This window comes from Oryx dammah, unplaced genomic scaffold, assembly GCF_014754425.2.
Source record: "Oryx dammah isolate SB20612 unplaced genomic scaffold, SCBI_Odam_1.1 HiC_scaffold_4, whole genome shotgun sequence".
NCBI classification, from domain to species: Eukaryota; Metazoa; Chordata; class Mammalia; order Artiodactyla; family Bovidae; genus Oryx; species Oryx dammah.
The window spans coordinates 80594944-80613074 of NW_024070188.1; the positions used below are offsets into that span (position 1 = coordinate 80594944).

Consider the following 18131-nt stretch of genomic DNA (forward strand, 5'->3'; position numbering starts at 1 on the left):
TCTGGTCCCATCACTTCATGGCAAATAGATGGGGAAACAGTGGCAAACTTTATTTGGGGGGGGGCTCCAAAATCACTGCAGATTGTGACTGCAGCCATGAAATTAAAAGATGCTTGCTCCCTGGAAGAAAAGCTATGACCAACCTAGACAACATATTAAAAAGCAGAGGTCTATCTAGTCAAATCTATGGTTTTTCCAGTAGTTATGTATGAATGTGAGAGTTGGATTATAAAGAAAGCTGAGCGCCAAAGAATTGATGCTTTTGAACTGTGGTGTTGGAGAAGACTCTTAAGAGTCCCTGGGACTGCAAGGAGATCCAATCAGTCCATCCAAAGAGATCAGTCCTGAATATTCATTGGAAAGACTGATGCTGAAGCTGAAACTCCAATACTTTGGCCACCTGATGTGAACAACTGACTCATTGTTAAAGACTGATGCTGGGAAAGATTGAAAGCAGGAGGAGAAGGGGACGAGAGAGGACGAGATGGTTGGATGGTATCACTGACTCAATGGACATGAGCTTAAGTAAACTCCAGAAGTTGGTGATGGACAGGGAGGCCTGGTGTGCTGCAGTCCATGGGGTCGCAAAGCCTCAGACATGACTAAGCAACTGAACTGAACTGAGCAGTCTCTAAGGCAGCAGTTCTCAGAGTATTATGACAATAGGGAAATGATTACAAGTAATTTGTCACTAATATGGATTTTCTGATTGATATTCTAGGTTTAGAATAGATTCAAGATTATGCCTCCAATAATGTTACTACTCACATTCACACTGCAACAGCTTTTTGAAGGGTGATATAGCCAGTATGCCAGGAGTGAACCATGGGATAGTACTACACATTTACCGTGTCTGTCTTGGCAAGGAAAACAACATGAGAATTTTTGGTGTTATATATGGTGTGCTGAAAAATTACTTAAAAGCTGAAGCTATGTCCTCGATTTAATGAATTTGAGAAAACCCTTATAGCATCTAATAAATAGACAGCTAGTGGAATTAAGTGCTCCAAATTTTAAAAAGTCTTTGCCATTGTATAGCTCATTTAGCTTCAATTTTCTCACTTGCAGGTACAGGATGGCTGCCAGCCTTGGTGCTGAGATTAGAATAATGAAAGCTTTATAGGACCAACTGATGAGAAAGCCTTCGGATATATCAATAATTACAGTGCCAACGGGAATTTTGAAGAACCTGGAAATTCAGCTTCTTCATAAAACCAAGTAAGACTGTAAATGTTTCCTGAACAAGAATAATGTCTGCCACTTAAGATCACCTATGTGCCAGACTCACCAAGCAGTAGGCTTTTATGTAGCCTGCACAATTCTGGCAGAAATGAAGACCACCGCTTTATATATGAGAAACCAGAGGTCAAAGAGGTTAACCCACCTATGGTGATCTGATTTGTAAGTACAACTGCCTCACTGACATCCAGGCTCTTGCCCCACACCACTCTGGTTCTGTGACCTGGAAAGACCTCTACAACTTCTACTCATGTGCCCGCTTTCCCTAAAAATGACTTAGCTTGAAATATGTACTTCTTGCAGTAGTGACCATGTTATACAGAATGCTAAGATGATGCTGTTGAAGTGCTGCACTCAATATGCCAGCAAATTTGGAAAACTCAGCAGTCGCCACAGGACTGGAAAAGGTCAGTTTTTATTCCAATGCCAGTGTTTACTGACAGCCAGTAACTCATCTGCTTCTAAATACAGGGGGTAATACTTCTCTCTGTAAGGGAGAGATGAAGCCTTCTGAAGTGAACAGTGCAAAGAAGTAGAGGAAAACAACAGAATGGGAAAGACTGGAGATCGCTTCAAGAAAATTAGAGATACCAAGGGAACATTTCATGCAAAGATGGGCTCGATAAAGGACAGAAATGGTCTGGACCTAACAGAAGCAGAAGGATTAAGAGGTGGCGAGAATACACGGAACTGTACAAAAGGTCTTAATGACCCAGATAACCACGACGGTGTGCTCACTCACCTAGAGCCAGACATCGTGGAGTGTGAAGTCAAGTGGGCCTTAGGAAGAATTACTACAAACAAAGCTAGTGGAGGTGATGGAATTCCAGTTAAGCTATTTCAAATCCTGAAAGATGATGCTGTGAAAGTGCTGCACTCAATGTGCCAGCAAATTTGGAAAACTCAGCAGTGGCCACAGGACTGGAAAAGGTCAGTTTTTATTCCAATCCCAAAGAAGGGCAATACCAAAGAATGTTCAAACTACCGCACAATTGCACTCATTTTACATGCTAGCAAGGTAATGCTCAAAATCCGTCAAACTAGGCTTCAGCAGTACATGAACTAAGAACTTCAAGACTTACAAGCAGGATTTAAAAAGGCCGAAAACTGGATGGGAGGGGAGTTTGGGGGAGACTGGATACATGTGTATGTATGGCTAAGTCCCTTCACTGTTCATCTGAAATTATTACAACATTGTTAATTGGCTGTACCCCAATACATAATGTTTTTGGTGTTAATAATAATAAAAATTCCAGTGGCATTTTTCAAAAAAGGAAAAAAGGGCAGAGGAACCAGAGATCAAATTGCCAACATCTGCTGGATCAAAGAATAAACAAAGGAATTCCAGAAAAACATCTGCTTCATTGATTACACTAAAGCCTTTGACTGTGTGGATCACAACAAACTGTGGAAAATTCTTAAAGAGATGGGAATACCAGATCACCTTACCTACCTCCTGAAAAACCTGTATGCAGGTCAAGAAGCAACAGTCAGAACCAGACACAGGACAATGGACTGGTTCAAAATTGGGAAAGGGGTATGTCAAGGGTGTATATTGTCACCCTGCTTGTTTAATTTACATGTAGAGTACATCATTCAAAATGCTGGGATGGATGAATCACAAGCTGAAAGGAATCAAGATTACCGGGAGAAATATTAGTAACCTCAGATATGCAGATGACACCACCCTAATGACAGAAAATGAAGAGGAACTAAAAAGCCTCATGATGAAAGTGAAAGAGGAGAGTGAAAAAGCTGGCTTAAAACTCAACATTCAAAACACTAAGATCATGCATGGCATCTGGTCCCATCATGGCAAATAGATGAGGAAACAGTGCAAACAGTGGCAGACTTTTTTGGGGGAAGTTTGAAAATCACTGTAGATGGTGACTACAACCATGAAATTAAAAGACGCTTGCTCCTTGGAAGAAAGGCTATGATAAACCTAGACACCATATTAAAAAGCAGAGACATCACTTTGCTGACAAAGGTCTGTCGTCAAAGCTACGGGTTTTCCAGTAGTCATGTATGGATGTGAGAGTGGGGCCATAAAGAAAGCTGAGCACTGAAGAACTGATGCTTTTGAACTGTGGTGCTGGAGAAGACTCTTGAGAGTCCCTTGGACTGCAAGGAGATCAAACCAGTCAATCCTAAAGGAAATCAATCCTGAATATTCATTGGAAGGACTGAAGCTGAAGCTCCAATACTGTGACCACTTGATGTGAAGAGCCAACTCATTGGAAAAGACCCTGATGCTGGGAAAGGTTGAGGGCAGGAGAAGAGGTCAACAGAGGATGAGAATGGCTGGATGGCATCACTGACTCAAGGGACATGAGTCTGAGCAAATTTTGGGAGATAGTGAAGGACAGGGAAGCCTGGCGTGCTGCAGTCCCTGTGGTCTCAAAGAGTCAGACACAACTGAGTGAGTGAACAATACTTCTCTACCCTCTTGAAGTAAGGCAACTATGTGACTCATTCTGGCTAATGAAATATGAGTAAAAGAAATCTGTGCCACTTCCAAGGGGAAGCATATTATTGCAAGTGTCCCAGCCTCCAGGCCTCTCTTCCCTTTCCATAGCCATCACAGAGACCTGTTTGCTGCAGTGGTGCCTCAAGATGAAAGAAACTTGAGGTATGAAGCCATCCTGTGGAGGTCAGGTTCCCTAGAGAGTTGCATAAACCCAGTGAATTTTAGGAAAGAAAGAAACCTTGAAGCCACACAGTTGGAGATTATTCTTTTACTGTAGTATAACCCAGCCTATCCTGACATAGCTGGTGAAGAGAAATCACAGAACAGACCTAAGGCAGGCTCTGATATCCTTCACTATTATGCTAAATTTGGCTAAAACATGGAAGAATAAAAACTTAAGGGTTGGACAAAGGGGAAGAGAAATTTTGTGTTAATTAAGCTTAAATAGGTTTTAGAATCATCTGGAAAAACCAAACCACCACTCTTCCCTTCAAGGAGCTCAGCACTTTGATTAATCCCATTATATGACACAGCTTCAGAGGAAATCAGAACATTTTGATATTTTCAATGAACTAGTGCGGGAACTCTGATCAACTTGGTTAAGTAGTCAGGTTTTTGGGGGTGGATTATAGTCCTATGTCTATGTAGTAAAACTGGACCAAGCAGGACAGGCTTAATTTAGAGAGTAGCTACTGGTCTATTTCAATTTTTGATTAGGCCTGTTGATACCCACATAAATCTGAGAATGTCTGAACATACCATGTAATTTATTTAATATTCATTTGCATTAGGAAGGCTAAGATTCTCATTTTCTATTAGTCCCATTATTTAGGTAAAGGTCAGACAAGCATCTTTCTCCTAAACCTTCACTGTATCACATCCATACAATCTAGAATTCGTAGTAAAGTCAATTGATTTAGGAATAAAAAGTGAACATGTAACTTTCCGAGCAATTCAATCCCTGAAGTACTCATTAAAAAATGGTCAATAATTATGACAATGATTAACAGGGCACAATTCAAAAGCAGAAGCTTTCTGTTAATGTGCAGTAAACTGAGCAACAGGGATGACTCTAGAGTGTCTTAGGGCCAGGGCATGCTCTGCAGCTAAGACTCAGCCCAGTAAGAACAATTTGTAACATGCTTCTTGATTTAAGGTGCTAACAGGTCAGGTTCTCAGCAGCAGTTCTAAAATTCTTTCAATCAGCCTTATTTTTAGTAACTGAACCACCTATGACTGTCAGGCCTCTTCCTAAAAGCTTTATATTGTACTGCATTAAATAATAAAAAATTTATGACATTTTGACTCCACTTGTTTGACTTCATATGACTAGAATGCTAGATTTCTAATTTTAAAAGATATGCAGCAAGCAACAAAGATTTATTGCATAGAACAGGGAACTATAGTATCTTCTAATAACCTATAACAGAAAATCTGAAAAATAACATATATATATTTAACTGAATGACCTTGCTGTACACCTGATACACTGTCAACGATACTTCAATAAAATATATATATTAAGAAATACTTTATAATAGTTACCAACCAAATCACTATCATTTTCATATTTTACCTAATGATCCTGCTTCACTGGCACACATACATGAGCATGCACAAACACGGAACACCCAGGACCTGCTTGCACTCCCATTTTATGATGCCTTTTTTTTTTTTTTAAGCCTGGCTGATAAGATTGTCACAGGGGAATGAAGATACTGACGACTCAATAACAGAGCTTCCGTGTATACGTTTATTTTCACACTGTATAGGAAGTTACTTATAAATGAACATAGGTATAAGGCACTCAGAACAAAAGAACAAACATGTACTTAATGAAAAGAATCAATTTCTGTAACACAACAAACACCTGCATCCCACATTTTTTTTTAACAACTAGCAACTCTACATGCGCACACACACACAGAAAGGACGGACTGGTAAATCACTGGTATAATGATTGATACAGCTGGTACAGTCATTGGCACCTTATTTGACGCAGTCACTTAGGAACTGTTATAAAGTATAACCTAGCATCTGGATGCTAAATAAAAGGAGGGGGGGGAGGCTAAATAAACAGGGGAGTCACTCTACCCCCTTCTGGTTCCAAGTTTTAGGAATTAAAGTTTATTCAAAAACTAGACATACACAAGACCATAACCACTATCTTTCTTCAGTAACTTCAGAATGGTAGGTAGTTTTAAACTTTAAAACTTAAGCTCCTTTTGAATATCCCAAAGTGTTTTTGCACTCTTCTGCAGACGAGCCTCTTCTTCAGGGGCCAACTTTACTTTTATAACGTCAGTAACACCACTCTCCCCCAGGATACAAGGAACACTGAGGAATACTTCTTCATTTATTCCATAGAGACCCTTAATTCTGGTGGAAACTGGATGCACTCTCCTAAGATTCTTCAAAATACTTTCTGTTAGGTCAGCTACAGAGAGGCCAATGGCCCAAGAAGTATAACCTTTCATTTTAATAATCTCATAGGCACTAGCAACCACATCTTTGTGAACATTTTTCCACTGCTCGGGATCTTTATCAGTTCCTATATCTAAGTTCAGTTCCTTCAGAGGGACACCGGCGATGTTCACTCCACTCCACACAGGAACACTTGAGTCTCCGTGCTCTCCAAGGATCCACCCATGACAGCTTTCAGAATGGATACTAAGCCTTTGCCCAATCAAGAAACGGAAACGGGCAGTGTCCAGATTACAACCACTTCCAATAACACGGTTTTGGGGAAAGGCACTCAACTTCCAGGCTACGTACGTCAAGATATCCACTGGATTGGAAACCACAATCAGTTTGCAGCGCGGACTGTACTGAACGATACTGGACATCATTAGCTTAAAGATGGCCACATTTCGCTGGACTAAATTAAGGCGTGTTTCTCCTTTTTCCTGGCGTGCACCTGCCGTGATAATCACGAGGCTGGAGTTTGCAGTGACAAAATAATCTCTGCTGGAAACAATGTTTGGCATTTTCGCAAAAAGGCTGCCGTGCTGAAGATCCATGGTCTCACCCTTCAGTCGGCCTTCATCAACATCCACCAGGGCAAGTTCATCGCTCAAGCCTTTTAAAAGGATGCTGATAGCACAGGCCATGCCAACCGATCCAGTTCCTACGATGGAGATCTTACTGTTACGAACAGGCTCCTGTGAAGTGCAATTCTTCATCAGCTCACACTTTATGGTCGCCATCTTGGACACGGGGGCCACGGCCCAGGCTCCCCCGAGGGGGATGGCTGCCGGTGGGCGGGGACTTGAGGCCATTCCCAGGCATAGGAAATTCACCCTCACAGTGCCCGCTCTCTGGCTGGCCCGCAGGATTCCCACAGTCCAGCTCATGGCTATTCACTTGAGAGGTGAAGGCAGAAAGCAGCAGGCACCCTTACAAGCTCCAAAGGAAAGAGCTGTGACCGTTGGCCGGTTCTCAGCCCTCAACGCGGGTGCGTAAGGCCGGGGCCTTGCGACAGCTCCTCCAGCCCCTCCAGCCCGCTACTGCGGCTGCGCAAGGCTGAGGTCTCGCGACAGCCCCTCCAGCCCGCTACTGCGGCTGCGCAAGGCGGGCTCAGCTCGCGTGGCCTCTAAAGGGCCTCTCTACGAAGTATCAAGAGGGGACGCTACTTCTAGCAAATGAATTCTGGAGTTAAAAGTTTTAGAAACTCACTAATTCTCTAATGCATTGGAGAGAGAATTACACATACTTAGATGTGTAATGAACCAACCCAGATCCTTGGGATTACTTTTCTGTTTTTATGACATATGCCAATAAAAATATTTCCATTAAATACACATGAAAATACAGTTAAATGTTCTTAACAATATTCCTGCTAAGAATGATCAACCAGGTGCGAATCCTTTGTCTCCCAATGGCCTGCTGCACCATTTTCCTGCATCTGCGGGAAAAGCAGGCCTTCTGTTTCCCGTTGTACCCATTTCAAGAACCTTCTATTTGGAAAAACTTCCGCTGCCTTTATGCCTATTAGGACCGTAACTGTGGGGGAGTTGCAGGATCCTGACGACAGAGGGAAGGAGCCCACTGTGAGCCAAACAGTAAGAACTCAGAGGGTTACTTCAGTTCAGTTCAGTCGCTCAGTCGTGTCTGACTCTTTGCAACTCCATGAATCGCAGCACGCCAGGCCTCCCTGTCCATCACCAACTCCCGGAGTTCACTCAGACTCACATCCATCGAGTCAGTGATGCCATCCAGCCATCTCATCCTCTGTCGTCCCCTTCTCCTCCTGCCCCCAATCCCTCCCAGCATCACAGTCTTTTCCAATGAGTCAACTCTTCACATCAGGTGGCCAAAGTACTGGAGTTTCAGCTTTAGCATCATTTCTTCCAAAGAAATCCCAGGGCTGATCTCCTTCAGAATGGACTGGTTGGATCTCCTTGCAGTCCTAGGGACTCTCAAGAGTCTTCTCCAACACCACAGTTCAAATGCATCAATTCTTCGGCGCTCTGCCTTCTTCACAGTCCAACTCTCACATCCATACATGACCACAGGAAAAACCATAGCCTTGACTAGACGGACCTTAGTCAGCAAAGTAATGTCTCTGCTTTTGAATATGCTATCTAGGTTGGTCATAACTTTTCTTCCAAGGAGTAAGCATCTTTTAATTTCATGGCTGCAGTCACCATCTGCAGTGATTTTGGAGCCCAAAAAAATAAAGTCTGACACTGTTTCCACTGTTTCCCCATCTATTTCCCATGAAGGGATGGGACCGGATGCCATGATCTTCGTTCTCTGAATGTTGAGCTTTAAGCCAACTTTTTCACTCTCCTCTTTCACTTTCATCAAGAGGCTTTTTAGTTCCTCTTCACTTTCTGCCGAAAGGGTGGTGTCATCTGCATATCTGAGCTTATTGATATTTCTCCCGGCAATCTTGATTCCAGCTTGTGTTTCTTCCAGTCCAACATTTCTCATGATGTACTCTGCATAGAAGTTAAATAAGCAGGGTGACAATATACAGCCTTGACGTACTCCTTTTCCTATTTGGAACCAGTCTGTTGCTCCATGTCCAGTTCTAACTGTTGCTTCCTGACCTGCATACAGATTTCTCAAGAGGCAGGTCAGGTGGTCTGGTATTCCCATCTCTTTCAGAATTTTCCACAGTTTATTGTGATCCACACAGTCAAAGGCTTTGGCATAGTCAATAAAGCAGAAATAGATGTTTTTCTGGAATATCTCTCATGAAAAGGAAAGCTCCTGGTCAAGAGTCCTGATTACAAATGACTTCTCAAGTAAAATGGCAAATTTTGACCCAGGCACAAATCAAATTGCTGATTAAAGTAGTTAGTACAACATGGCATCTTATATGAGATGTACTTCTTAATTATGTAAGTATATCTTGCATTCCTCTGCATATCTCTGGTCAGTCTTATGAACTTCCTTTCAAATTTTTAACAAAATAAAAATTTTACATTTGATGAAATGATGTACATGTATTTGTATACACACACACACACACACACACACTCTTAAACCCAATAAACTATGTAAGTCCAAATAAAAATAATGGTACTTTCTCCTCACTTATATAAACAGAAGTCTGACCATGTAATGGTTCCTCCAAGCTTTCCTCTCATGTAAGAAAGTGGTATGCTCTTCCCTAATGGAGCTCTTGGGCTTCCCTGGTGGCTACAGTGGTAAAGAATCCACCAGCCAGGCAGAAGATGTGGGTTCAATCCCTGGGTCGGGAAGACTCTCTGGAGAAGGAAATGGCAACCCACTCAAGTATTCTTTGCCTGGGAAATCCCATGGACAGAGGAGCCTCGCAAGTTGCTGTCCATGGTGGTCACAAAAGAGTTGGACACACCGAGCAACTAAACAGCAACATCAAATGGAGCTCTTGGATATGCAGGCTCCTCACAGGGAAAAGAAAAAAAAAACCTGTGTATATGTACAAAAAAATACTGTGTTTGATGAGATGGCTGGATGGTATCACTGACTCGATGGACATGAGTTTGAGTGAACTCCAGGAGTTGGTAATGGACAGGGAGGCCTGGCGTGCTGCAATTCATGGGGTCACAAAGAGTCGGACACACCGAGTGACTGAACTGAACTGATATATACATATATTCCATTTTAGAATACTAAATCTTGACAAAATGAATATTTTATATTCAGACTTGAAAAGCTATTCTCACTCTTCCTGCCACTGAGGTGCAGTCCAGGAAGAGAGGAACAACAAGCAGGGAGTTGGTGAGGGTGAGAAAAGTGTGGTAATTAGCAGAGCTCCTGCATCCTGTTTCAGGATGACTTGCTGGCACCCTGTAGACGGTACAGCACAAGCTCCATGATGCATAAATTAGAACAGCACCATATACATGAATTCGCTTCACCCTGGTGGTCACATATATGGTAACCATTTATCAAATTAAAAAGTGGAATCCTTTAAATGATCTTCATTCAACAGTGGCTGACATCTTAGAGGAATCCCCTTAAAACACCAACTTCTGATACCTACTGTTTCCTTTATCTGAGTCATAGCTTAAAATGTTTTAACCTGATGCCTGCTCCCACCTTCTCCCTACAATGACTCCTTTCACCAGTCATTTTCCTTATAAGTGTTCTTGAGGATGAAATTCAAGGACATAAAGACTTAGTTAGATGGCTTCTTTCTATATTAATTTTCTTCCTAGAGTTTGAACCTGTGCAGAAATACAATCACTATGACAGCTGCCTCTTCAGTTTTTCCCCTTAGCCACAACTAAATCAATTTTGAAAAAAATTACACTCTATAAAAGTATCTCAAACGCAGCCTTTTATTTATAAGAAGTCTTGAGATAAGAAGGAAAGAACTAAAAAAGATGAGATGACTTCAGTTCAGTTCAGTCGCTCAGTCGTGTCCGACTCTTTGCAACCCCATGAATTGCAGCGCGCCAGGCCTCCCTGTCCATCACCAACTCCTGGAGTTCACTCAAACTCATGTCTATCGAGTCAGTGATGCCATCCAGCCATCTCATCCTCTTTTGTCCCCTCCTCCTCCTGCCCCCAATCCCTCCCAGCATCAGTCTTTTCCAATGAGTCAACTCTTCACATGAGGTGGCCAAAGTATTGGAGTTTCAGCTTTAGCATCAGTCCTTCCAATGAACACTCAGGACTGATTTCCTTCAGAATGGACTGGCTGGATCTCCTTGCAGTCCAAGGGACAGACTCCCCCAAAATGGAGAAAGTCAGCTACAGTTAACCAGCTCCCTAATGACCTTCTATCTTAGGTGGCTCATTATTCCTTTTGAATGGAAAATCTAACTCAAATTATCTATTCCAAATTCACTTTAATATTACAGCTGATGGCAGGATTATGCCATAATACTATTGGTCACAGCACTTAGGAGGGAGGAAGCAGGAAATAAAGATGACCAGCGAGCAGCTGAACCAACACTGGTTGTAAACTAAGTCACCTGGACTTTCATTCCTAGCTCTTGATGCCCTTTTTCTCTCTAGGAATCCAGTTCAAATATTCTACCCTCTCCTAAGTCTTTTACAGTCTCTCAAGGAGAAGTCTTTTTAAAAATCTGCCATCACTGTGTACCTCTCTCCATTACAGGATTTATCACACACAAACGTAATTACTGATGAAATTGTCACTCCAAAGGGAACACCTTTTATTTAACAGCATATCTTTATCCTCTAGCACAGAGCTTGGTACATGATCAGGGATTCAGTCACTGTTCATGGTAGAAAAGAATGAGGAAATAACTACAGAACTGAGTCAAGTAAGGCTCTGGGAGCTAACAAGTGAGAATGAGATGGAAATGCAGGGCTGGAGAATCCACCTGGTGTGGAGTTTTGAATAAAGGGGTAAGGAAGATGGTGCCTATTTGGGGTTTTTTAGCAAGGTTGATACAATAAGTTTCAGATAAAGCTATGAGTAAACTGAAAGATTTCTTAATCCCTTTCAAAACTAGTATCTACCTTTACCAAGTTAGAATATAAAATTAAAAGAGAGTATACAGTGCTAGAAACACAGTAAAATAAATATGCAATGCCAGAAGGAATATTTTTATCCTTTGAACTTATTTAAAATATTTTGTTCTGTGGAAAGTTTTAAAAAAATAATCCATGCGCAAATGGATTTGAAAAAGAAAAAAAAAGATGCAATGAGGGTTGTGTTAATATTACAAGCAGCAAGCAGAGCATTATATAAACACAATTTTTTTTTAAATCTTGTGATTTAAAAATCGTAACATGCAAATTGTAGTTTTTAAAAAATTAGTGGGCTGTGATTCTATTGCTCATAAATACACGCTCTATCTAACTTTGTAATCCTCATGTGGGGGTCTTTACAAATCACAGAACCTGAAAGTATTTTCTTTCATCAGCAATAGTGGGACTGCTCGGGGAAGGACAAAAGCAGGGCCACAAAGCTCTGTTCTGTGAGTAGAACAAAGGTAGAATGTCAATTCAAAAAAACCCAGGGACCAACTTCCTACTTATGGTATTCAAATACTGTAACATCAACTGGGAAGTTGCTCGTATTAATCATTAAAAAGGAAAACATGAAAACATGGCACAAAGAAACTAAAATTTGTGTGTTTAAACACACTAAATCATATCTAAAAAGTGAGAAAGAGCCCATGGTCGAAAAATTAAACTAACTGCATAGGTGCTATTTACTAAGTCAGCTCATTTATTCTCTGCAATTGGACTAATAATACATATAATACTGTAGTCCTCAGTAACAATAGCCTTACCCATCCAAAAAAAAAAAGAAGAATGTTTGTGTATGGAAGTTACTTTCAATTTGAGGTAGAAACTTAAGTTATCTTTATAAAAAAACCTCCAAACTGCTAAAACAGGTTTAATTTCATGTTGTAAAGGTTAAAGCTTAATTTGCCTCCATCAAGGCCATGAACAGGGTCAACAGCAGCTGGGAACAGTAAAGAGGGGAAGGAGTGTTCCAAGTGGGCGAAAGGACAAGGCTCTGTAGCTAGAAAGAACATGACCTTTCAGCAGGCATAGACCTCTGACCATGACAAAGGATAAGAGGAACAGCTAGACTCTCAACGGTGGCACTCCTGACATTTTGGACTAGACTATTCTTTGCGGGCTGTCCTGTGCACTGTGGGATGTTTAGCAGCAGCCTGCAATGCAGGAGACGGGGGTTCGATCCCTGGGTCGGGAAGATCCCCTGGAAGAGGAAATGGCACCCCACTCCAGTATTCTTGTCTGAGAAATCCCATGGACAGAAGAGCCTGGCGGGTACAGTCCATGGGGTCCCAAGAGTCGGACAGGACTTGCAACTAAACCACCACTGACCTCCATCCATTAGATGCTCCCCTGCAGTTATGATAGCCAACAGGACCTCCAGACACTGCCAGCTCTCTCTTGTGGCTGGAGGTGGGACCCAGCAAAACTGCCCCCCACACCTCCCCCACTCCCAGATGAGAATCAACGAGTTAAAGCATAAGCAAGGGCCGGGCCACAGAGGGACTCATAAACCGTATCAGGGAACCTGGAACGTACTCTCAAGGGAAGAAGGAGCCACTGAAACAACACAGCGGTGTGATCAGATTTCACCCCGCAGAGCACTTCCTCCGTGCGAGGCTCTGGTGGGTGCCAAGGACATAGCAGGGAACAAGGGAAATGAGGGTGCCACCTGCTTAGAATTTAGGTTCTTTTCGCAAAGACAGAAACAGTTTTCAAGTGGTTAGTGTAACTTCATTTTGCAACAAACATTATGAGGAAAAGAAAATCGGGCAACACCAAAGAGGAACTGAGTGGAGGGAGCGAAGAGGCTCTTGCGTTTGGACAATTAATCAGATAGTCTGGGGAAGTGTCTCTGAGGAGGGGAAATAAATCTCGGCTGAAACCCCAGATGGCCATGTGGAACCAGCCGTGCAAAGAACCAGGGAAGGAGTGTCCTGGGCAAAGCTAGAAAGGCTCCACGCAGAAATAAGGCTGGTGTGCTGAAGGAACAAGAAGGTCCAGGGCCAGGTTAGTGTAGGGGATGGGAGAGGTCCTTGTGGGGGCTCAGGTGAGGTCAGTGAGGTTGGTGGGGCTACATCCTATAAGATTTCCTCAACAGGAGATGCTGAAGGGTTTCTAGATAAAGGAGTGACATGATATGACTTACATTTAAAACATATCTGTGTGGGAAAAAATTCTAGGGAAAGTGAAGCTGAGATACTAGATAAGAAACCATTTCAATACACCAGGCAAAGATGGAGGTGGAGAGAGATGATAGAGCCGGGCTATGTTTAGCAGCAGAGCTAACAAGCACTCATGGTTTAGATGAAGGGAAAGATGGGAAATGAGAAAGTCTAAGATGATTCTCTGCTGGGTTTTTGGCTTGACGATTGGGGAGATGGGAGTGGCACTCACTGAAATGGAAGAGATTGAGGGAGGAGCAAGTTGGGGAGAAGGTAAGGAAACCCAAGAGTTCTGGTTAGGAGCTGGGGCTTTGACATGCCATGAGACACAAGAGATGGACCACGTGTGGTTTCAAGGCAAATCTGAAGGTCAGGCTGGAACTGTATATGTGGACACTGTCAGAGTGTAGATTGCTTTTAATCACCAGCACCAAGGACTGAGTTCAGATGGAGAACAGGGGTCCAAATATGCAGCCACCTGACACGCCAATGCTTCAGGGTCTGCAGGGGATGAACTGGCAAAGGACACACACACAAAGGGTGAAGTGAAAGGCACAGAAGCCGAAAGACAGCGTCCATGGAGGGGAGAAGGCTCACTTGTGTCAAACGTTGCTGAGAGATCAAGTAACAGAAGAGTAAAGACAAGACCTGGACCCGGCAACACGCAAGGCACCGGAGCCCTGACACCAGCAGTTTCAGGGGTGCTGGGAAAGAAGCTGGACTGAGGATAAACGGGGGAGGAAGTGGAGACAGGGATCACAGGCAACTCTTTCAGGAAATCTCTTCTGTGACAGGAAGCAGGCAAATGGGCTGGTAGCCAGAGAAGACTCCTAAGTGAGAGAGACTAGAGCACATCTCTACACACTGCAGCACAGCAGAGGGAAGGCCGTTAATCAGCAAAGGCTGGGGATAATTACGGGAGCAAGGTCCTCGGGCAGAGGCAGGTGGGAGGAGGCCGAATGCCCTCATGGGGGTGGGGCTTTGGTAGCAGCATCTCTTGGGTCTCACAGGCATGTCAAAAGGCCCACCATATCCATGGTACAGCTGTAGGCAGAGGTGACTGGTACAGCCTACCTCAGCTGCAGGCAGGTGTGGGGAAGATGAAGCCCAGCATGTCCTAGCCGCGTGTGGAGAAATACTACGGCAGGGCCAGGTGGGAGGCAGGCAGAACCAGCATTAGCTATGCTAAGACGCGTGGGGTAGGAAGGTGCCCCCAACCACAGGGCTGTGGGGGCGGAGTAGCAGCAGGACTTGGTGACACATCAGACTGAGCGGGGGAGAAAGCGAGTGGTCATGAATAAAATCCAGCTTTTCCGTCTAGGCAGCACTGCTGGATGGTGGATGCTGCTGCCATTCACCCCGAGTGATGCTGGGAATAGGCTGGAGGCTGAAACGGGAAGTAAATGACAGTTCAAGTGGAACCACACACGAACCCAGCAGGACGTCCAAGATTAGTGTCCAGTCAAATGCACCCACGAGCTAGGAGTTCAGGGGTCTGGCTGGAGATGCGGTCCTGGCAGTTGTCTGCATGAGGAGGAAGCCACTGGAACGAACAGAACCATGGAGAAAATACAAGGGCAGAGGAGGAAACTACAGTAAACAGGGTGGTGGGAAGTGAAAAACAACAGCCAAAGCAGGTCATGAAAAAGTACAAAAACAACAAGAGCTTTGAAAGCCTCGAGTCTTGTCACAGCTGACATTGCTTAAAATTGTTAGAAGTATTTCAGTCAGGAAAACTACAGAGAATATTTCATATTCTGATTGATGAACTGAAAGTGAAAGTGTTCGCTGCTCAGTCGTGTCCAGCTCTTTGTGACCCCACAGACTACAGCCCGCCAGGCTCCTCTGTCCATGGCATTTTCCAGGCAAGAATACTGGAGTGGGTTGCCATTTCCTTCTCCAGGGGATCTCCCCAACCCAGGGATCAAACCCGGGTCTCCTGCATCACAAGCAGATTCTTTACTGTCTGAGCTACCAGGGAAGCCCAAGTGATATATTTTTTTTTCATAGTTTTAGATATTTGTAAGTGACTAACCAATAATAGGTTGGAGTAGGAAATGGCAACCCACTCCAGTGTTCCTGGCTGGAGAATCCCATGGACAGAGCAGCCTGGTGGGCTACAGCCCATGGGGTCGCCGAGGGTCACAGGTGAAGGAGTAGGTGCCTCTGAACAGAAAGCTTAAGAGGAAAGCGTGCGCTCTGAGGTCTTCACCCCACAGCGCTCTGGCCAGAGATCAGCTCACGTGAGCCCAGTTTTCTATGCTCGGCGGAAGAAAGTAAGGACAAAGGAAAGGAGAACACGGGACACCAAGGCTGCCAGCCCTCCAGTGGCGTTAAGATTGAGAACGCTCTTCAGGTACTTAGGCCTGATTTGTGTCAGGCCTGGAACAAGAAGGCTTCTGAGGCAGGGCTTATCTTCCCTGGTAACTGCTGCACATTCTTACTGTATAATATGCTGGGGGCCCTATTTTACTTATAAAAGGAAACTGATGGGTTTTTAAAAGAGGAATCTTGGCAATATGCCAAAACAGCTGAATTCCTTCTTCCTTCCTCCCTTGACTTTAAAAAAGAAAAAGAAAAAAGAAAGTACATCAGTCATTATCTCCCATTTTAAGCTGAGCAGGCCCCTTTGACTCGGTCTCCCTGTCACCCAATTGCTTCTCCACATTCACAGACTGCCTCTCACCACTGGGAGGCCCAGCCCATCAGAGCTGCCCTGGAATGGGAAGGAAGGGGTATAGAGATGTTCTTGTCACCTCAGACCTGAGTTTAACCGGTACACAGTGCCACTTCCAATTAATTTAAAAATGATTCTAGGAAAAACATTCCTCAACACTTAAGCTGTTTGAAGGCCCATGAGCTTGACAGATGGCGCCATTTCTGCAAGGTCATGATGACGTGTTCTGAGTGGTCAAGGAGGTACCATCAGGAAGAGGAAGCCAGGCTGGGGCTGCTGACAGGCGGTAAGCAGAATAAGAAACTGAAGCTCTCTTCCTGGAGGCAGAAGCTGGTAGAAATCTCTGGAAGCACTGAAACTAGACTAGGCGAGGACATAGAAAAATGTTTCAGCCTCTTTTCAGACTTCCCCTGCAGACCACTCAGAAGTGGCTACCAAGAAACCATTTGCCACGAGACTCCAATTTGTTTTTAATCTTTAACCTAAACCAATGAATAGTATATAGCAAGAAGTCTGCTTCCTTCTCAGATATCTTAGAAGTGGAAAATGCTAAAGCTTTCCCTTAGTTTTATTTTACATATGGCATTCGAGCATTCACCCTACAATGCTGCTTTCATCTGAAACACAGTGTAAGAATAAATGCACTTAATATGAGATACACCAGAATGTTGGTAAAAACTGAAATTAGCAAAAAGTCAAGAGATTTGAATGTAATTAGCAAAAGCCCTCAAGTTGGTCATAAGGTAATTAAGAAGTGGGCCTAAATATTAATATAGAAGTATTCCTAACAACAGCTACCAAAAAGAGACTGGAGAAAGTAAGTTTTATTAGAGTACATCCAATATTGTCTCAGAGATGAGGTGTAATAGTCCTTCCTGTAAAAGATCTTTCTTAGAATACATTCAGACGGCCAACAGGCACATGAAAAGGTGCTCAACACCGCTCATTACTAAAGAAATGCAAATTAAAACTACAATGAGGTACCACCTCAGACCAGTCAGAATGGCCATCATCAAAAAGTCTACAAATAACAAATGCTGGAGAGGGTGTGGAGAAAAGGGAACTCTCCCACACTGCTGGTGGCAATGTAAATTGGTCCAGCCACTATGGAGAACAGTATGGAGGGTCCTCAAAAAACTAAAACTAAAAAACAGAGTTGCCATTATGATCCAGTAACCTCACTCCTGGGAATATATTAACAGAAAACTGTAGCTCAGAAAGAGACACACACCCCTCTATTCACAACAGTACTATTTACAACAACCAAGACATGGAGACAACCTAAACACCCAGCAACAGATGCGTGCATAAAAATACGGTACACACGTACACAACAGAATATTATTCAGCCAGAAAAAAGAACAAAACAATGCCATTGGCAGCAACATGGATAGATCTAGAGGTTATCATATTAATACTAAGTGAAGGAAGTCAGAAAGAGAAAGACAAATACCAAAGGATATCACTTATATGTGGACTCTAAACTCTGACACACATGACCTTATCTACAGAATAGACAAAGGGAGCCGACTTGCAGTTGCAGGGGGCAGGGAGGGCTGGCTTGGAAATCTGGGACCAGCAAGTGCAAACCAATATACAGAGAATGGATAAACAAGGTCCTACTGTAGAGCATAGGGAA

At 43.3% G+C, this 18131-nt stretch overlaps 2 protein-coding genes across 2 annotated transcripts in view; both read right to left on the reverse strand.

Annotated features, from left to right (window-relative positions):
* TMEM242 (transmembrane protein 242) overlaps window positions 1-18131 on the reverse strand; it is a 43954-nt gene that overhangs the window by 9793 nt on the left and 16030 nt on the right. The window lies entirely within an intron of this gene.
* Window positions 5440-7192, reverse strand: LDHAL6B (lactate dehydrogenase A like 6B). Its single transcript, XM_040238890.1, has one exon. The coding sequence runs from the start codon at window positions 7060-7062 to the stop codon at window positions 5917-5919; it is 1146 nt and encodes a 381-aa protein (XP_040094824.1). The 5' UTR covers window positions 7063-7192; the 3' UTR covers window positions 5440-5916.

Coding starts and splice junctions, on each gene's coding strand:
- LDHAL6B (XM_040238890.1), bottom strand. CDS start 7,062: ATGAGCTGGACTGTGGGAATCCTGCGGGCCAGCCAGAGAGCGGGCACT.